Source organism: Lontra canadensis, unplaced genomic scaffold, assembly GCF_010015895.1.
Source record: "Lontra canadensis isolate GAN:19392208 unplaced genomic scaffold, GSC_riverotter_1.0 scaffold2, whole genome shotgun sequence".
NCBI lineage: Eukaryota > Metazoa > Chordata > Mammalia > Carnivora > Mustelidae > Lontra > Lontra canadensis.
The window spans coordinates 58539956-58561339 of record NW_022630996.1 but is presented as its reverse complement, the minus strand read 5'-3'; the positions used below and the strand labels follow the sequence as shown (position 1 = coordinate 58561339).

General features: G+C 42.9%; 1 protein-coding gene across 2 annotated transcripts; it reads right to left on the bottom strand.

Moving 5' to 3' along the window:
* Window positions 1–4132: 4132 nt before the first annotated feature.
* Window positions 4133–20895, bottom strand: ASNS (asparagine synthetase (glutamine-hydrolyzing)). Of its 2 annotated transcripts, XM_032874435.1 has the most exons (14): window positions 20820–20895; window positions 19203–19986; window positions 16911–16946; window positions 16040–16311; window positions 11349–11586; window positions 10208–10393; window positions 9882–9983; window positions 9306–9433; window positions 8123–8249; window positions 7235–7341; window positions 6660–6760; window positions 5458–5539; window positions 5213–5368; window positions 4133–4480 (listed from the first exon to the last, which is right to left on the bottom strand). In XM_032874435.1, exons 4-14 carry the CDS (start codon window positions 16286–16288, stop codon window positions 4271–4273), a joined length of 1686 nt encoding a protein of 561 aa, XP_032730326.1. In that variant the 5' UTR covers window positions 16289–16311; window positions 16911–16946; window positions 19203–19986; window positions 20820–20895; the 3' UTR covers window positions 4133–4270. The 2 variants fall into 2 exon arrangements, with proteins under 2 accessions (XP_032730326.1, XP_032730336.1); XM_032874445.1 differs by lacking the exon at window positions 20820–20895 and having other exon boundaries at window positions 19203–20792.
* Window positions 20896–21384: the final 489 nt, after the last annotated feature.

Genomic DNA, 21384 nt, shown 5'->3' with positions numbered 1-21384 from the left:
TTTCTAGCATTATTAGAAATTCCCCAAGTTGCACAAAGGACTCTGAACTAATTTCTTGGCATCATTTTACTGCCTTGTGAGGGTTGAAATCAGGTAAAAGTTCACATAAGATCTAAGTCATATTAGCTCTCAGTCCCACAAGATGTCAGTTACACAAGTGATGTATGCTTCTGTGTGTTCACCAAACATTTTTGAAATTTAAAAAATTCTCATGTGTAAATTAGATGTGCTAAAGAACTTATGAGCTACTCATGAAATGGAGCATATAAACCCATTAAAAATACAGAACTGGAGAAAAATTTTGGAGGATTTTTTTCCATGCAAATAATTCTATAATCCTTTTGAAAGGTAACACAGAGTAGGGGTTAAGTACAACCCTGGGACCTGGGGTCAAATATCCCACTTTGATTAATTATTAGTTATGTGAACTTGGGTATATGACAGAATAGCTGAGTATCATTTACTTGTCCGCAAAGGTGGATCAGCTCAATGGTACATCACTCACAGGGCTGTTGTGAAGATTGACTGTAGCTTTTCGAGCAGTATGGGCCAGACCGGGGAAGGGTGGTCAGTGTTCTGGGTAGCCATCATTATGATGGCATGAGTCAAATTTGTTGTTTTGCTGGTGATTAGCCTTCCCCCTTCAAAGTATATGTGGATATAGGATAGGAAGCGAGCTGAATATTCGGTGACTGGGGTAGATTTGGGGAGTCATTAGCACCGCTCTCCTTTCTGGTATGCCTATCTTTGAAGTCAGGTGCGGCCACATGACTTGCTTCGGCACTGAACATGTAAGAAAAAGTAATATGCCACTTCAGGGTGGAAGTTCCGAGTTTTGGTACATGATTCATCATTTTCCCCATCCCCCGCCTTGCTGGTCATGGTAGCATGTGTCACGATGATGCTCCTTCAGCCTGGGTCCCAAAGTGATTATACCCCCCTTCAATGATGAGCAGAGCCCCATAGACCTGGATGAACATACAGTTTGGGCAAGAAAAAACTTCAGTTGTGGCAACGCACTGAAAATTTGGAATCTTATCATCATCTAATTTATCCCATTTTAGAAAATACTTAGCTTCCTGTGGTCTTCCGGCAGGTAACCTTGCTCTGAAGCTGAGAGGGGTCCTTCCCCTCAGTCTGCTTCACAGCAGAGACCCGGGATGTGGTTGCGTCCTGACAGCCAGCAAAGGACACCACAAAGGCTCTGGAGCCAATCTGTCCATGACTTGGAGCTCCACCACTTAGCAATTAGTTGAATGACTGAGCAGTTGATTTAACCTGTATACAATAGCGGTACTGGGGCGTATCTGTTCCAGTTACTGAACCTGTATAAGAAATGGTGTCACATCTCCATTTATTACACTGAAGGAATTATGAATCGGGAATTGAACATAGCATGCAGGGATGGTTTATCCCATGACTGAGGCCTCAGCTGAAGACTCAGAGTAGGGGCTGGAAGTTTAGTCACACACCTGGTAATTGATGTTGGCTGTTGATGGAGACCTCGGTCCATGCCGTCAGCCCTCTCACATGGGGCCTCTTCCGGGGCCTGGGCTTCCTTATAACATGCATCAAGAGAGAGCGAGCCTAAGCCGAATCACCTTTTGTGACCCTGTGTCAGAAGTCATGGCATCACTTCTACTGCATTCAGCTGGTCAAGGCCATCTTGAAATCCTGCCCAGGCCCAAGAAGGGAACTAGACTGCCTCCTCTTAGGAGTAGCTAGGGTCTGGAAGAGTTTGAGGGACCAGAAATACTGCGGCGGCCATTTTTAGAAAACAGGATCTGCCACATTCCTCAGAGTGTGGGTAAACTCACAGAGTTAGCACAACGTACTCAGAACAGTTGGTAGTTACGTGCTTGGTGTTCGTGACTGATCCCCTGTACAGATCTAGAATCCTATGGAACCACCTTTCTGCGGCCAGCTCTTCCTTCTCCTGGGGACAAAAGCCGAGGATCTGTTCTCTCAGACTCCAGACCAGACTCTGACAACCCCAAGAAGGGAGGAATGAAGGAGCACACTCTACCCCCACAGCCTCAACGAGACCTTCCCTCAACAGTCTGACACCAGTCGGCTCAGGCTGAGAGTTCCCTTTCATCATTCCCCTGTAGAGGATTTAATAAACTTTGCAGCCTGTTTAACCAAGATCACAGACTTGCCTAAGTACAACTGTGCCTTTATAGCAAGAGATCTGCGAGAAGATGTTGGAAGCAGTGGTAGATCTTGGGTGGTTTCTCTTTTTCTACACAATCTCTCATGTCCCAAACTCCAAGTACTGGTCTCAGTATGTATGAAGGCAAGTGAAACAGACCTCTGAAGGGGTACATCAGCCCCTAGGGGACCTGGGCGAGACTGAAACAGCAAATAGGAGCGAAAAAAACTTCTAGTTTCTGGTGAGGTACTGGGTTATCTGTTGCTAGCAGTGCTGTGTGGATTATAAAGTACCTATATCCTTAGCCCTGAGTCACTGGTATCAGGGTAGGCCAGGCAAACAGGCTTGGCCGGTACCTAATTGTTGAGTCATGTTCAACAGAGGTTGCCATTTCTTCAACCTTCTATAATTTTTGTTGTGAAAGAGGCAAAGGTTATACCACATGCCAAGAACCTTCCCTGGAGCTTGTGCATCTGTTTGACATCCAACGAGTTGCTGTAGTTAGGGTTGACCTGCAGGACTACATTCACACCTAGGAAGCTGGCCGCACCAGCTACCTCTCCTGTCAGGTGGTATTGTGTACGCGGGCTCTCACTCACAGAAGTTAAAACTCTAGGGACCAAATTCCGACGCTCAAAAACTAGCGGTTCATGGTTTACTGCACCCCTTACTCCTGCGTGTATGCTGCCGAGTCACTATGCCCTTGTTTCCCTCGCACTTTTGGTGTCCCTTAGCTTGGCAGGCTGTGCCTAGGCCAGGAATAGGTTTGCCTGGAGCCCAGTCATGCTAAGTGTGAGCACTGGGAGCACCTGCAAATACAGGATTGTCATTGAGTCACCCAGTATTAACTCAGGACATTTCCTCAGCTTTCCAGAGATGTTTGAAGATTATAAGTAAGGGCCTGTTGCCTCAGACAGTCCCCATCTTCCAACTTCCCAGCTCAATTCCTGGCCTGCTTGCTCTTCCCATCAAGCAGTTTAAGATTTTATTAAATAGAGAGTACATGTACAAGCAGGGGGAGTGGCAGGCAGAGGGAAAAGCAGGGTCCCCACTGAACAAGGAGCCCCATTCGGGGCTGGATCCCAGGACCCCGGGATCATGACCTGAACCAAAGGCAGAGGCTTAACTGACTGAGCCACTCAGGCGCCCCCATCAAGCATTTTATGTTGACCTGCGTGCCAGCACTTACCTCTTCAAAAGTTGCTACTAAATGGGATCCATCTTTATAACGTATTTCAAAATGTTATCCCTAAACTACCAATGAGCATTGAACTGAGAATCTTCTACTCATTCATTGAATGTTTCCTTGTTATACTCTTTCTCACTTAGGCTTAGAATGCTTTCTCCTTTCATCACAAATGCTTGGTTTGAGTTGTTTCTCTACAACAGGGCTCTACGAACTAGGGCCCACAGGCCAAATCCAGCCCACTGCCTGAGCTTACAAACTCTGGAACACAGCCATCCCCACTTGTTTGCCTATTGGCTCTGGTTTTTACACTCCAGTCATGGAGTCCAGCAGTTCCAACAGATGTCTGCAAAGCTTGCAATCCTACTGCCCCTTGAGAGTCCGCTGACCTCTGACCTAGAACAGTAGTTGCAGAAGAGGTGTTGGCACCACAGAAAACAGAAAGTAAGAATTGCTATTTTATAAAATAGAGCTGTTATGGCAGGCTACGATGGGGATGGATGGCCTCGGCACAGCAGAGGCCGTCTGGCCAGCTGCTGGGAATACAGAAAGGCCAGAGGGAGGCCGGGAGAAGGCCACACTAAGAGGAGGCCGGGATGGGAAGGGAGCCATGTTGGCACAGGGCCCAAGTCTTCTAAAGCAGCCTTAGAGCAGCTGCTAACGCCTGCAAACGTCAGCCAGCTCCCCCCTTGCCCAGGCTCACTCTCTACCTTACTGGTAAACAGTAAAAGCCGCTCAATTTCCGGTTACCTCTACTGAAGGGGCTGCGTGAGCAGAAGCAACTACAGCAATGGTTCTGATTTAAGACTTTTATTTTTTTTTCATGCCCAACGGGCCTGAGTGGTTGATGCTTGCCGCTCCCCTTCCTGCCCTGGAGCCCCCAACCCTTCACAAGAGGAGCGTGTCCTTGCAGGGCTGAGTGCAGAGGGCCCCTAGGCTTTGGCAGCTGCCTTGTAATGGGCCAGAGTGCGGGCCGAAGGGTCAGTGGCGTTGATCCACCTCGGCATCCAGTAATGCGTCAGCCAGTCGGCCCGGCCAGGGTAGTGGCGCTCAAAGATCTGACGGTAATAATAGCCTTCTTTGGTTTTAGGAGTGTTGAAGGGAAATTTTTGGGCTGCTGCTGCCATCATTGCATCATCAACCTGGAAAAGCATAAAAACAAAATGGTTTTTTAGACGGCATAGAAACCCTTATATTGAATGTGGCTTCATGGCAACAACCAAAGATATGAAAAGGCACGACTGTAATTGCCCAAGAGACCCTTTGAATCACCCTTCACTTAGAACATTTTATATTCTAAAAATATAATTTTAGAACATTTTATATTCTAAAATACCAGAATATACACAGCGGCAGTGACTTTTAAAGAACATTTTTGTGAATGTCTATAACAGAGGGTAGCTCTGAGTTTTATTCTTTCATGTCTATTAATGTCTGATCCCCAGCAGGGATGCAATGATGTGGTAAATGAAGGTCAGTGATAACGGGTAAGTCTCTCGCTCTTTCAATTCTAGATGTTACTACATAATCCTTCATGCTATCTAAATCTTATGAAATTCTTACAAAAGCATTGTTTACCGAGAATTTCTCCAACACACAAAACATTTAAACTAAACACAAAATGAACAGCGATTACAATTCTATTTCCACATCGTCCTCTTCCAGACAACATATATATATTTTTAAAGATTTTATTGATCTGATAGACAGAGATTACAAGTAGTCAGAGAGGCAGGCAGGGAGAGAGGAGGAAGCAGGCTCCCTGCCGAGCAGAGAGCTCGATGTGGGGCTCGATCCCACATCCCGAAGGCAGAGGCTTTAACCCACTGAGCCACCCAGGCGCCCCCCAGACAATATTTTTAAAGACATTATACCTGGTGTTCAATATAGTCCTGTAAGATCCTAAACCAGGAATTCTTAACTGAGGTTATTCCATCACTGAAGGCTTCTTTTGGCCGCCAGAGAATGTCTTTAGGTATCAGATTGGAGTCCTCAAAGGTCTCTCTCAGGAGATGTTTTTCTATCCCATTCTGACATAAAAACAAAGGAATGTTAGTAAAAGTTCCGAATATATTTGATATCAATGGACAGTTTTTTTATCTTGGATTGATTCACCTACCTTAGGCATCCTCATATCTGGTGGCAGAGACAAGTAATAGGAAGAAAATCGATGATCCAGGAAAGGGACTCTCAATTCAAGGCTTAAAGGAAAAAAGAAAATCTAAATCAAAATGGAGAGTTAATGCCTGTGTGTTCAGATTGTCCTTGAGAGTCTCTTGGCAATTCAACCAGCGTCTAAGTCAGATGAGTCATGTTATGACTTATGTTACCATGTCATGTTATCTTATGTTAAGACGATAGTCATTTTTGCAGTCCTCCTGATTATCCTACACTACTGCGTGAACACAGAAATCTTCATTCAAAACGGGATGCTTACTATCTAGGGAGTGAGGCAAACTGACAATAATTTGACTTTCCCTTCTACAAACAACTAAGTGCACATCTCAAAAAGCAAAAGAAGGCAAGAATAATGAGTGACCAGATCATTGAGAATGTACTCTTCTTCTACCTTTCTGCCTCAACCTCTTTTATAGGCGAGCCCATCTCTCATCTTACGAAAAACAGTAAGAATTCAAAATTGTTGACTATGAAATAACTCGTTTTCATACAACATTCAATATAAACCACCGATCTACAGCGTTTCATCGAAGGCTGCATTATGCTTCCTGAATCCTGGTGACTCTGGTTAAGACAAATGGATATGATAATAACCACGGATTCAGTTCATTCCCCACACCGTATTTTACTATTTCCCAACCTCAGTGTGATTTGGTAGAAGCAACGAAGACATTTGATGTCAGTTTTCTATCACGTACAGTACAAGTCTTGAATTCTCCAACATGACTAGCTAAAAAGCGACACTTCAGGCATCCAGAAATGGTCTCCGAGAAACCTGTTGGAATCCAATCAGCCCTCTCAGATCTTCACCATCCTGTGACCACAGAGCATCCAACAGGCACTCGACACTTGTTTCATGGGGGTGTGTAATTTTTACTTCTCTTAAAAAGGCTTCGAAAGAGCTGCATCTGCCTTCCCTCTCCATTCAGATGACAGTGGAGTGGGGCTGTGTTTAAAGGCAGAAAGTTGTCTAAACCTACAGTCCCCTCATCAGAACCACAGTAACACTCTGAATGAGAAGAGCTTCATTTTCTCTGAAAAGTCCTACTTTGCAACATATAACCAACTGAAAGAAACAATCAGCCACCGAGCTGTCTGATTTTTGAGGCTATCTTTACGACTGCTTCTCAGCTACTGAGTTACCCGTGGGCAGCAGTGGTGCGGTCTGCCCGGAGCACATCGAACAAGTAGAGTTCCTTCAGAAGCCTCTCACTCTCCTCCTCAGCTTTTTCAGGAGAAGGAGCCTGTTTGACAAACAAGCAAGGTGAAGTTACAAATAGACCAACAGCTTGGCTTTGTGCACATGGAACAGCCTGTGTTTCTCTCTCTTTCCCACATTTCTGCTCTAAGCATGGCAAGACAAAAAGCTCCTCAAGGTCTGGGGAAGGGAGTCCCTGCTTGCTACACCAGGCCTCCCTTCACAGCAAACGGTTGATGTCAGGGGATTAAACAGACGCTGTGGGCAATAACCATGCTGCCGCACGATAGTAAGAAATATCAGAACTGTGATTCTCATGCTCAACTGGTCCTGAAGAATGCATCTTTATCTGACTCCAGGAAGACCTCTTTCTCCCCTGACAAAGCAGACAGGACCTGGTTTCCTCATCTACATCACAAGACACTCAAGTGTTAGGGCTACAGTGACAAGAGAGGACAGCACGCAAACAGTTCACTTTTCCTAGCTTCGCACCAATATCCCTCCATTTCAGAATGCTTACCTTGTGGAAATATATGTAACCCTGCGTCAGCTCATCTGAGCCTTCCCCGGAGAAGATCACCACGCTATCTGTGTTCTTCCGAATGTACTTGGAAACCAAGTACATACCTTGGAAGAGAGTGACAAATTGTTCACATCAACATAACTCTCCACCAAAAATGCTTTCTGTTTGGCTTATAGAAGCTACTGAGTTTTACTTAGAATAAACTCTGTATTTATAAACTGGCTTCCAAAATAACGACTTTTTATCTATAAGCCATTTTAATGTACCTAATGTAGAATTTGTACTGTTGCCATGAAATAGCCCAAAACCATTCTAGAATTATTTGCATTTATTCTTTTTTTAAATTTTTTTATTTATTTATTTTTTTAAAGATTTTTATTTATTTATTTGACAGAGAGAGATCACAGGTAGGCAGAGAGGCAGGCAGAGAGAGAGGAAGGGCGGGGGGAAGCAGGCTCCCTGCTGAGCAGAGCCCGATGCGGGACTCGATCCCAGGACCCTGAGATCATGACCTGAGCCTAAGGCAGCGGCTTAACCCACTGAGCCACCCAGGCGCCCTATTTGCATTTATTCTTAAGTACTTTGTTTTAAACTATTGTTTGAAATAATCTCTTAACCCTTATACCTTTTTTTTTTAGTATTAAAAATGTTTTTGAGGGGCGCCTGGGTGGCTCAGTTGGTTAAGCGACTGCCTTCAGCTGGGTCATGATCCTGGAATCCCGGGATCAGGTCCTGCATCGGGCTCCCTGCTCAGTTGTGAGTCTGCTTCGCCCCCTGACCTCTCCCCTCTCATGCTCTCTCTCTCTCTCTCGCTCTCTCATTCTCGCTCCCAACTAAATAAAATCTTAAGAAAAAACATTTTTTTAATGTCCTAAAATACCTTACCTACTGAAGCACGAACGGTCGTAATATCGTAAGTTTCCAAGGAAAATATGACTTCATCCAAGACCTGAATGCCTTCCTCAGAATTAAAGAGGACTTCATGGTGTTCACTCCCAATGTGATTTGCCACCTGATTATTTAAGAAACATCCACATACTTGTGACTTAAAAGAACTGCCTTTGAGAAGGAAACATGACAGTAATTCACAACACAGTAAGTTAACATCAGTGAAAAACAAAACAGGCAAAATAGGAGGCAATGATTCTCCAGGCCACCGTATACAAGGTTCCCCAGTCAGGTTTCCTGGCCTCCTCCAGTCTCTTCCATGACTCAACTAAGAGGCAGACAGCCCATCAGCTCTTCCCACTCCAACACTTCCACCTCACTGTCCAGAGTACTATACAGTTAGTGTGCCCTACACCCCTCAGAGACCCCCCTCCTTTCTCTCTAGTCTGACAGGGCCCCACTATAACCTTGGCCCTCACTGGCCCTCGAGTAATGTTTTATATTACATTCAGGATATTATTCCTAAAGGAAATGCCACCCCCCCTTCTTTTTTCTTTGGCTATTTTGGATTCTTTCAGCATTGATCAGCTTGCTTTGAGACTGCATTCTAGTTCTTTCTCTTCCAGACTAGGAAAAAGGTTTCCTGAACACTGAATATGTATGTACAAGGTCCCCCTGCCCATAATCCTAACACATGGTGCTTTGTTAGAAAAAAAAAAAAAAAAAACAGCTAACATTTATAGGGTACTTACTACATGCTGTGTTCTATCCTATGCATTTTAGACGAATTACATCATTTTCACCACAAAACTATCCCACAGTAGATACTATTACTCCTATTACACAAGTGAGTAATTACATGGTGGAAGTAGGATTTGAAACCAGTGGTCAGGCTCCAGAGCGTGCAGTCCTAACCACTATACCATGCCCTTATGTTCAAGAAGAATTATTATCGTTAGGTTTTTATGAGGCCTGCATGGGCCTTGGTAGAATTATCCAGAGGACAGAGTGCAACACTGCTGATATTCAACAGGAATTTCATTCCATTTTAATATATTTAAATTTAAAATAATTACCTGAGTCAATACAGGAGCATAAGCACAGAATCATTAATTATGGGCCTGATTGTTATGCTAACACGTCTGTCTGAATTACATAATGAGCAGAGACGGTGTCTTACCTTCCTAGCAGCCAGTAAATCAGTACTGTCTTCCATGCCAATTGCAAATGTCTGGAGAGGGTACTGAACATGGGCCTCTTTTAGCTGCTTTAACAGGGTGGCAGCAACCAAACTGGAATCTAAGCCCCCTGTGAGCGAGACCGGAAGTACACGGGTTACGTGCCTTGTGTAAGAGGAGCAGGTAGGATTTACAATCCTGTGAAGCCCCAAGATGAGAGTTCTGCCATTTAAAATCCCCAAGTTTTATAAACTGAAAATCAACTTTAATCAAAGAAAACAATCTAATATATATAACCCGAGATAATGTTTGCAGTGTATGAATTGGTTAAAAAAAAAAAAATCACTAGACACAATTCTGAAGAATGTTTATTAGCTCGCTCATCCCAGTAATTGTAATGTAAGCAGACGTTGCTGTATTAGTGTGAATATTAAATGCAGCTTATGGAAAACATTTTCATCCTCTAATGGAGAGAAAGATTAAATCCTCAATATTCTATTGTCAAAACCTCAGGGATGGCTACAAATCATTTACTTAAATACGCATTCAATATAGTTAGGCGTTTTAACAGCCTTCACCTGATAAAAGGCAGCCAATCCTTCGGTCTGTCATCAAGCGTTTCTTGATGGCATTGTCAAAAAGGATCCGCAGGTTGTTCTTCACGGTTTCTATCTCAAAACCTACAATCACATAAAGTAAGTAAACGGTTCCAGAAAATCTTGGGCTGAATTATTTACTGAAACGAGGTACACACTCATCTATCTATCATGATAACATGTGCTCAACTGGGGACTTTGCCAAAGCCCAGTGCGCCACATCCACACGAAATAGGAAATAGCTCTTCATACGTGACCCATTCTAGTGACAGGAAAGTATCATTTCCGGTGGGCGTTTGCTCTAGTACCTGGGAACAGTTTCTCCACGTTGTCGTAGAGGGCATGCAGAGGCTCGTCTCTACAGTGATGGTATTTGACCATTTCCACGGAGGCAACTTTGCCATTGGGCTTTAAATCCAAAACTTCATAGTGTCCCGGGAGAAAAGGCTCCACTTTTAAAAAAGGAGTTGTGGAGTGCTTCAGGTTAACAAGGCCTACAAATTCCAAAAGAGAATTTTACTCATGCTACAATTCACACTAACTCTCACAGGTAACTTACTGTCCTCTAAATTCCTATTTCCGTTTTTCGTACAAACACATGTCCATTATATCAGCAAAACAGGGGAAAATTAATCCAATGCTACTATCTACTTACAAGAGAGGTCACAGTGGTACAGAGATGTTGAGCAAGGCTACACTGATTTCTAGGATTTCAGAGCAATAGGAAAATCTCCAATGTTCCCTTTCTTCTCCCTAGCTGAAATTTCAGATCAAGAAAATCTATTTTCCATAATAAATTAAGTATAAAAACAAAAGATACACTAAGCAAGGAGAGGGACTTGAAATTATTCATTTTACGATATCCTGGTTATCATTTCTTTGAGGTATTTTAAGAAAACAGCTGTGGTTCCTGGACCTTTGACAAGCAAATAAATCCTGTATGAGGTACTTTAAAGTTGGACCTTAAGTCAGGCATCTACCCCTTTACTAGTTATTATATACTGTGTATTAACAGTATAATCTAAATTTCCTCAATAAGTTTTCACAGTGAGTAACCAAATTGACACCACCATGATCTCTGATACAAAATCGATGTTCTGTTGTAAATAGGAACAGCCTATCAAATGCTCATTATGATTTACAATTTAGTGTGTCAGCCCAGTAATCTGTCATACTGAATTCAAAGACCAGACTGGACCCAGATCCCATCACTAGCCAGCAGACTGCAACAGAGCCATACAACCCCTATGGGCGGTGAGGAGTTAATTAAAAAGTTTTAACCAGGGAATACCATGAACAGATTAGTTTTAGATACATTATTCTAAAAGCACTGACAAATAGTCTCTTGAAAACCTCTGGAATGCCCACCACGGGATTTGCAAATATGATCTAGAGGGAAACACAAAACCAGAGCAATAATGAAACCCTACAGAAAAATTCTCTAATTACCTTTAGCTTCTGAACACACAGCCAAAAATCCATCTTCCGTCATTGCTTTAAACAAAGGCCTGACTCCGTAAGTATCTCTGCCCAGGAACACTTTCTTAGTGGCAGTATCCAGTAAAATGAATGCAAACACCCCATCCAACATACTAACTGTTTGCTCAATTCCTCCTTTGTCATATAGATGAAGGATTATCTCACCATCCACTTTGGTCTGGTATTCAAATTCAAAATGTTGTTGCAGCTTTGAAAAACAGCAGCAAAACCAACATGTTAGCATCTGTGTGCATTCACAAATAGTTTTTCACTGCAAAGTTGGTTCAGTATTTCTACGTTCTAGAAGCATGCACTTCAGTGATTTAGAAGAATCATGGCATTACCAAACTATAACTCGTTTGAAGTCACAATTCTGCGAATTCTTTGTAACATAAAGCTAAACCTGTGCAAATTTTAGTTGCATTCTGATGAAGGCAATGTATCCAAAGAGTCATGCATGGACAGATAGAAAGTCACCTTAAATATGTGCTATGTCTGTAATACATATATATTTATATGTAAGTTGAAGCAAATAGGTTGCCCCCAGTTGCCATGACACTAAAAATGTGCTTCCACACTGTAATACTTTGACTTTGGAATAGAGTATCAGCTAAGGTTGTTCCAGTTCAGTCTCTAAGACCTGCCTATGAAAATGGAAAGCATAAGGACAAATGGGCATCTAGGTGGCTCAGTAGGTTAAGCATCTGCCTTTGGCCTAGGGTCCTGGGATGGAGCCCCATGTTAGGTTCCCTGCTAAGCAGGAAATTTGATTCTCCCTCTCCCTCAGCTCCTCCCCCTGCCTGTGCATGCTCTCTTTCTTTCTCTCTCCCTCTCTGTCAAATAAGTAAGTAAAATCTTTTTTTTTTTTTTTTTTAAAGGACAAACATAATCTGTATGATCCCCAGCAAACAGATGATTCCATCACAATGATAAAGACACATGATCTAAAACACACCTGCTGGCCCCCAGGGGAGGACTGTGATATTCAGTCCTCCTACCACTGCAGTGACATTAAAACTACTTCTCACTGAGAGACAAAATGACAGGGGCACATTAGAAGCCCACATGCCCCAAAGGCACAGCAAAATGATGGTCACGATCACACTGAGTGCACAGGGAGAGGGTTTGATTACAGGACACCCGGACCCTGTGGCTCTCTATCACCACTGTAAACCGTGAGGGTGAAGTCCCTGGAGTTGCTCTTTCTGTGAACTTACTCCTATTTTTGGCTGACAGTGGAGAGAGAAGAGGTTCACATTAACAAAATGAGGTGGAAATCCTGGGTACATTTTGATATTTAAAACATATTTCTAAAATGCAGAAAGTTAATCTATGTTTGTCTACATATGACCTATAAACATGCTTCACAATTACACACACTCTAGGATTTGTGAAACTGTCTCTGGGCACTCACAGAATGACCCCCAAAATGGGCTCTGGCTGCCTCCAGGGACTACAGAGCCACTTCCTGTTGCCCTCCCCCTACTCTGAGAGACTCTAAGGGGAGACCCTGGCACCAGCAGGTGGGGCTTGGAAAGCAGTCTTCTGTGGACCCTTCTGGGCTTAGGCATCTGAAGGAAGAGTATACCCTAAAGCAGTCAGTGATTTTGGTGAGCAACGGCTTCCCCAAACTATCCCACCACTGCCACCAAGTCAGCACTGCTCCTGAGCTAAACCCTGCAGGGAAGTTATTGCTTAATGACTCCCAGGTGCCGCTTTCCAGTCTCCTGAAAAAAAAAAAACCACTCGGGTAAAAGCTGCATGGAGATAAAAGCCCCCATTCTCTTGTCCCCCATACAGGTATCACACTGCCCTCTGACTTGCTGTTTGCAAGCCCCTTATGCTCCCCACAGAGACTCCTCCCTGCCCCAGCCTCTACTCAGAGTCCTCCTCTCCTTCATTTATTCTTCCTCCACGCCCAGCACACCTCCAGCTGTCTTTTATTAGCAAGAGTAAATTTTCTTTTTGTTATAAATAAATAAATAAATAAATGGAGGGATTTTGGATTTTCCATTGCAGACTTCACATAAACCAAAAATGGCCATCCTCCTCTTTCGTCAAATTTCTGGCTGCTCACGCTGCATACACTTAGATGACTAGTAGAAGTAATGGAATGTCTATGCTTTTGAAAAGACAACACATTTGATGAATTTAGAATAAAAATACTTTTGAAATACCATTTTCTAACTTCTAAATAAAATATGTAAAAGCAGAAATGTTCAAGTTAAACAAGGTATTTCCTATGTCATTTAAGGTGAAAGGTTAATAGTGCCATAACCCAACCCAGCATTCTCATGTATATGGTACTAACTTGGCTTAGTAAGAAAGAAGTCTTAACTGTTCCTTCCTGCACTCTCACTGCTGTGAAATCCATTCCTACTTTTCCTGTTCACCATTTCATCTCCAAGCACCTAGAAAAATGATGCCTGTGTATAATATGCTCTTAAGAAATGTATGAAAGGAATCTGCTGAGTTAACTATAAAAACTTCTCTAATGAGAAGCCTATTAAGAGTAGAGTATTCTGGGGGCGCCTGGGTGGCTCAGTGGGTTAAGCCGCTGCCTTCGGCTCAGGTCATGATCTCAGGGTCCTGGGATCGAGCCCCGCATCGGGCTCTCTGCTCGGCAGGGAGTCTGCTTCCCTTCCTCTCTCTCTGCCTGCCTCTCTGCCTGCTTGTGATTTCTGTCTGTCAAATAAATAAATAAAATCTTTAAAAAAAAAAAAAAAGAGTAGAGTATTCTGGGCGCCTGGGTGGCTCAGTTGGATAAGCAACTATCTTCAGCTCAGGTTATGATCCTGGGGTCCCGGGATCGAGTCCCGCATCAGGCTCCGTGCTCAGTGGGGAGTCTGCTTCTCCCTCTAACCCTCCCACATCTCGTGCTCTCTCTCTCTCTCTCTCAAATAAATAAACAAAATCTTAAAAAAAAAAAAAAGAGTAGATTATTCCTATAAGCAGACAACAATGCCAAAAGCCACTGTCCAGAGATAAAAACATCCAAAGGGTGACTAGAATGTAAATCCTTATCTGTGAATGATTGACATGACATAACAAGACTCAAAAAATACCAAGAAACAGTGTGAATGATGTCTGGCTCCAAACAAAACAAAGCAACTATAAAGATGTTCTTGGCAGAGGTGTTTGGGTGGCTCAGTGGGTTAAGCATCTAGACTCTTGATTTCGGCTCAGGCTGTGATGTCAGGGTTGTGAGATCAAGCCTCATATGGGGTTCCTTGCTGGGCTAGGAATCTGCTTAAGATTGTCTCTCTCCCTCTGCCCTTCCTCTACTCTCCCTCGCCACAAAAATAAAAAATTTAAAAAAAAAGATATTCTTGGCCAACTCGCAGTAATTTAATATGAACTGAGTATTAAATGATATTATTGATTCTTAGGTTTAACGGTATTGGTGTTAGGTAGAGGAATGCCCTAATTTTGAAGAGATAAGTGCTTATATATTTAGGAGTAAAGTATCACAATATCTGTAGCATACTAACATGACTCAGCCAAAAAATTAATGCCTAGGTATATATACAGAAAGAGAAAAATAAGTCAAATAGGGCAAAACATTAATAGTTATACAATCTAGGTTCTCACTTTTGGGGTTTTTTAATATATGTTTGAAATTCTCAAAAATAAAAGCTGGGGAGGAAGGTGGCAAACAAAAAATTACTTGGAAATTTTGATTTAAAAGATGTATGAAACACTAGCCAAATAATTCCAGATTGGAAAGCTCTTAGCCAATGTGGCTTCCTGGGGTCAGAATTTCCCCCCTCTTACCACTCTCATCCTGAGTAAGCTTTCCCCAGATTAGAAAGCTGTTCCAATTTTAATACAGCTAGAAAATCACTTCCCGCACTCTTTCCTCTGGCCATCCTTCTGTCTTGCCATTCTATTTAAGTGCAGTATACAGACGTAATAAATATCATTAAGGGCAGCCTCATATAAAAGCTACAAGGATGATGACCTCTCAACTACTGAACTGTATACTTGCCCTAAAATCCTCCTGTCTCACAGCTCTTAGAATGATATTCTAACTCCTTAGCAAGTCCTGCTTGATCGGGTCCTGTCCACCCTCCCAACCCCACCTTGCCCACCTTACCCCTTGTTCACATCGGACAATCCCAGGGCTGCTTCCTTCCTCAGACTTCTATACATGCTATTCCCTCTGCATGAGAAGTTCCTCCCAGCCCCCCAGCTGATCATGGTGCATCAGGTATCGGTTCTGGTGGCAGTTCCTCCAGAGGTCTTCTCTGATCACTGGATCTCCCCTATCATCCATATTTTCAGAATATCAGTCATAGGTACAGGGATTTTTTTTCTTTGCTTTTTAACGGAATAAACTCCATCAGAGTGCAGAACTACCTCTCATACCTACTATTGTATCCCCAGCACCAAACATGGGCTCTGATTAATATTCAAATTCATAATAGGAAAAAAAAGTGCTGAGAGTTAAAGAATTGTAATCCTCATTTGTGTGTGTGTGTGTCCAACTCATTTGACCTCTTGGGTCTCAGTGCATCATCTTTATAATTGGAGCAAATGAGATAATGAACACGGAAATTGTTGGAGAAGTAAAAAGCTTTACACGAAGTACATAAAAGTTATAACCAACTAGCTCTGAGGTTTAATCACATCCAGATACCTTCTGGTTTTGTTTTATTTACCTTCTTGTGGTTGTAGATTTCACCGTTGTAACAGAGCCACAGATAAGGATATTTCTTTACTCGAATTGGCTGCATTCCAAACAGCTGGTCAACCACTGCCAACCGATGAAATCCAAAGCAGCAGTTGGTGTATCCATTAACATTCTCAAAACGAAATGCATCTGGACCCCTGTGTGCAATCTTCATAGCACTCAGGCACTGCACAGAAAGGCAGTCATCACTGCCAAAGAGGGCCCAAATCCCACACATGGTGCAATGGGGCTATGGGCTTTCTATGGAGAAAAGAGCAGGCCAGTTAAATATTCAATACCCAGTCCAAGTCTGTATTAAATCTTGATTCCAAAAACTGGTATAAACCACTTCAAAGACTGACATTTAAACTATCTCATCTACAGATTTTTCTGTATTTTTCCATTAGGTTGGCAGGCACGGAGGAGTTGAGAATGATTTAATTTACATACAAGTATTCAGAAAAAGACGCATGATCTTTCCGTCCAGCAGTAGCATTCTGGCACCCTGTCAATGCCTGCATCTCTCTCACCTTGGGATTTGGCCAGCTAGAGCTTGGGGGAGCCAGGCCACACTCGAGGTTTACTTCCAAAGGACAGATACACATGCGGGCTGGCTCCAACCTAGTGAGAGATCCCCATCCCACTCTCTCTATCTCAGAACCTCAGAAGCCCTCAAAACTCCAAGAAACTCCCCAAATTACTAATACAGTCCTCTTTCGGGTTCTTTGACAATTAAACGTCCTGTCTTTACCTATACCAACTGCACATCGAGTCTAGCGGGTAAAAAAGATCATACATATTGCTCAAGTGTTATGTTAAGATATACAAGCATTATAAGCATTTCACAACTTCTTGCTTACCTCTAAGTGATTTACTCAAACGTGATGAAAGAAATTCTAAAGAGAAAAAAGAAAGGCATGTTGTCTGATATCAGTTATCTTGTCTGTATAACAAAAAGCATTTTAAGTTGACAGAAATAGGTAATGTCCACCATCCAAATGTCCTAAATGACACATATGTTCTCAAGTATTTTGTCTTAAAGTTGTCTTGGTTCATAGGAAAGCAAAGCAGGTAGGACACAAACACCAACATCTCTGAAAAACAGCATGGCAATCCCTATAGGCCAAGAAGCAAACAATTCCTACGGACGTTTCCTTGCAACTTCATATTCTCAACTGTGAAATAAAGGGCCACTTTATTTGGCTGCTGCCAGCTCAAAACAGTTATTTTACCAAAATATCTCACACTTAGAAACTTATTTGGGTATCTTTACTGCAAATTTGCAGCAAACCTAATTTGGAACAAAAATTCTCGAGAAAATATATACATATATTCAAGTTACATCAGTCACTTTGGGCAATCCTCTCAGGGCGTTTGCATCTAAATGAACCAAAGCTTTGTTTAGCTTTCTAATGAGACCACACCAAACTAACAAAAATTAATAGTGACTCAAAGAACTTGGAAATGTCCTATGCAGTCCCCTCCATGCACTTTGCCAAATAGGCTCTAATAAGACATTTGAGAAATTCACTTAGATTTAAGTGAGATGACTACTGATAAGGCATGTATCTTTTCCTCTATACCAGTTCAAAATGGGCTGAGAAATTGCTTTGAAAATCACAAGAGGTCATTAGTGAATCATTTACCAGTCTTCCTAATGCCACTTAGTGAATCCCATTATTAAACCTGCATAAGGAACACACACTAAGAGCTAAAACAGAGGGGAAAGAAGGGAAACACACATTAGTGAAGCACACTTACCTTTCCCAGCAGGAAAAAACACATTAAAACTATTACCTATTTTTGTTGGACTTGGGCTTACGTGCAAAGGTCCTACTTGCAATGCTTTTTCCTACTGCTATGACCTGTTCCCTGTAATTTTCTGCACTTCCTCATAAACTTTTAGAACAGTGCTGTCCAGAAATGTAAGCCAATATGGAATTGTAAAAATACTAGTAGGCCCATTAAAAAAGTAAAAAGAAAAAGGGAAGATAACTTTAAATATATTTTAACACAATGCACCAAAAAAGGTATTTCAGTATAATCAGTATAACAAATTATTGACAAGATACTTTACATTGCCTTTATTAAGTCGTCAACATCTGGTGTGTTTTACACTTACACACATGAATTCGGGCAAGTCAGAATTTCAAGTTCTCGATAGTTACATGTGGACTGAATTGGACAGTGCTGCTTCCGTGCATTTGATTTCCATGCTGCTTACCAACTAAAAACTTCACCATATTGTTTTATTTTACATTAAGGTATCAGCAACCAACTCTTGCACAAGTTCAAGACTTAAGTTACTTTTAATTAATCTTACAGTAATGTGGCCAATCAATGAAAAAAAGAGTTATGAGTGCTTTTAAATTGTTAAGTCAAGGCACCCAGGACAATGGCCCATGAAGGAATAATGTAGGCCAAGGGCCCAGCAGAAAACTGTCTTTTTCTTCAAAATAGTAACATTAATCTGAAACCAGCCCTACAGAATAGATACCATTGAGAAAGAAATGTTAGTTCTTTTGCTTTTTTCCAAACCGCTCCGCCCGTCTCCTGAACAGATCTCTCCTAGGTGGGGTTGGTTCATCAAGTCATTTGTTGAGTCTTGCAGTCTGGGGTAGGGGGACGGGGAAAGGAGAGGGGAGCCAAAAGGTGTGGGAAGCCAGAGGTGAGGGGCTAAGTGCAGACCCTTAGGCTTTGACCGACGCTGGGAGACCCGGACCAAGAGACTGGAGCTCCAACTAAGCTCCAGCCACGTGCACCCTCTGGCGGGTCCACCGCAGCGCGCCCGGACTGCGAAAATTTCCACAGGCTTCCACGCAATATAATTTTAAAAAAATGTAATAATTTATAAGGGCCAAAGTGGGCCGCAGCCCAGCCTCCCCGCCGTCTTTCACTTGATCCCTCCCTCGGAAGACCTAGATCCTAGTCTTTCCTCCCAGCTAGCTCCCAGGTGCGCAACAATCAGCCCCGCCCCCTTTACCGGCTGGAGCCGCAGCGCGGGCTGGCGCCTGCATCCGCTTCTGCCCTCCGGTGTGCAAGCGAGGCCGCAGCGTGACCTCCTCCTCTCTCTTTCACTCCCCCTTCCCCTCCAGGGGCGGCCCCGGGGCACGCTGGGAGGGCGCTGCGCTGGGCGGTAGAGCCTGGCTTACCTGGGCTCGGACGGAGAAACAGCGGGGAGATGCCAGGTAGAGGCTGCAGATGGCGGGCGGGGCGGCTGGCTTCCTGTGACTTTATACGGGCCTCGCTCCTGTAATGCTTGCGGGAAGTTTCATCATGTCTGTGAGGACCAACCAGCGCGCAGGGGCGTGGCCCACAATGCCAGACCTTGGCTGGGCGGAGGAGGAGCGGAGACCAAGGAGGAACTGCGTCTTTCCAGCTCCTTAAAGTGTTAGTGCACCTGCTGAAGGATAGCCTCAGAGGTCCAGCCAGGTGCCCCACTGACACCTAGGACCAGGACCTTACCTGCAGTCCTGACAATTAGGGGGACTTATGCACTTGGTTCGTTCTTGGGGAAATCATCACTAAATTGATTGCAGCAACCCCTCTGCAGCAGATCTCCCTCATATCGTTAATTACAAAGTTTTTAGGCATCCCGGTATCAACTGCTTTTCTAAAGTTCATGGTATGCCACCTTGCTTTTACAAAAGACCCACATTAGTACCTGTTTTCGCTACCTGAAAGAAATCCAAAGAGGATTTTTCTCTTTGGGGGAAAAGCCGAGAAGCGAAAATAGCGTTCAGCATTTAGTTTGCAGCCAGCCAGAACAGAGACACCGTGGATGGAACAGCAAGGAGAGCACCGAGGCGTTCCTTCCCCAGAACTACACTCAGAGTCAAGGGGCCGTAGCCTTGAGCAACGTCTATGGGCATCCGTGCTTTATCTGTTCATTTTGTGCATTCATTAGCAGGATGTGTCCTTAGGTATCAGAAAGGCCTAAGAGAGGTTATTTTGGAGTCTGAGAAAACTCAAATTTTCCATGTAAATTCATGCTAACTGCTTCTTCATTTTATGTCATTTTGGCCTATCAAATGTTTTCCTAGCAATGCTCTACTTTGAGATAACAGGGAAACCTGTACTTTAGTTTCTCCTTAACTACTAAGAGAACATCTGATACATACATGTGGATAAAGAAATATCTGTTCTATTAATAAACAAGGGGGCAGACAAGAAGAACTGGAAGGATATCTTTTTATTAACTACTATGTAGATTTCACTATGTCTTCTACCTCAGACATAATTTCTCCTTCCTCTGGACACACAGCTCAGTGTATTTGTATTTTGTGCTGGATCATCGTTAGACTTGTGATGTGGTTATAGTCTCCTTCTACTGGATTGCCACCTTCTTGGTGGCACCTGACTTCACCTTTGAGTCTCACCATCAGCTCAATGGATACCACTAGGTAGATTCTCAAACCTGTATTCGGTTCAATTTGATTCCTCCTCCTATTTTGTCATTGACAAATGTCACTTTCTGGAAAGGATGGAATTCCAGTCTGAATTATACCACTAACTTCTTCTATGACCATAGGCATGTCCTATAACCTCTCTGGGTTTCCATCTTTGAAAGGAAGTTAGAGATTACCGGGGTCATTCCAGCCCTGAAATTCTAAACACTAAAGTGATGAGCATTCTTTAGAGCCATAGCACCCAAGAAGGAAATTTTTTTCATTCCACACAACATCAATCTGTCTTTTTGAAACTCAAAATAACTTTGCAATCTGGACCTTTTTATGTTACACCAGTTAGAATTATCCAAATTCACCCACCTGATACTTGGAGATCCAGGATGTGAAATTCGGTTTGCCTGGATCCACAAGTCGTGCTCTTCTAATCATATTCTGCCTGTGGATGAGATTAACAAGAAGAGCTGGCTCATACCAGAGACACTGCGTCAACCCAGAGACACTGACAGAAGGGCAAGGAGCTGACATAGCCTTTCTTATTTTTGCTAAACATGAATGACTTATATTCAGGATTAAATACACTTTTTCCACATTTCATCCCCACTCCTATATTGGGTCATTACCTTTTTTCCTTTTTTATTTTCTGCATTGAGAGTTTGAAAGGGAAAACTCTATTTTAAAGGCATCGTTGAACTGGTACCAGTATTGCCCTCAGATTTGTTATGCAGTACAGAGAAAGACTTGTCCTCAGAAACCGTTTTTTTTTCTTTTTTTTTTTTAGTGTAAGTTTTTATTTTAATTCCACTTAGCTAACATACAGTGTTATTTCAGGTGTGTAATATAATAAGTCAACACTTCCCTACATCACCCTATGATCATCATGACCAGTGTACTCCTTAATCCCTAACATCTACTTACTCCATCCTCC

Bases quoted from the DNA above. Each gene is read 5' to 3' on its own strand.
- ASNS (XM_032874435.1), bottom strand. From the start codon at position 16,288: ATGTGTGGGATTTGGGCCCTCTTTGGCAGTGATGACTGCCTTTCTGTG. The intron at 6,761-7,234 runs GTAAGCATTCTG...TTTGTCAAACAG, and splicing joins GTTACATATATTTCCACAAG to GCTCCTTCTCCTGAAAAAGC. The intron at 4,481-5,212 runs GTATAATGTCTT...ATGCTTTTCCAG, and splicing joins AGGACTATATTGAACACCAG to GTTGATGATGCAATGATGGC.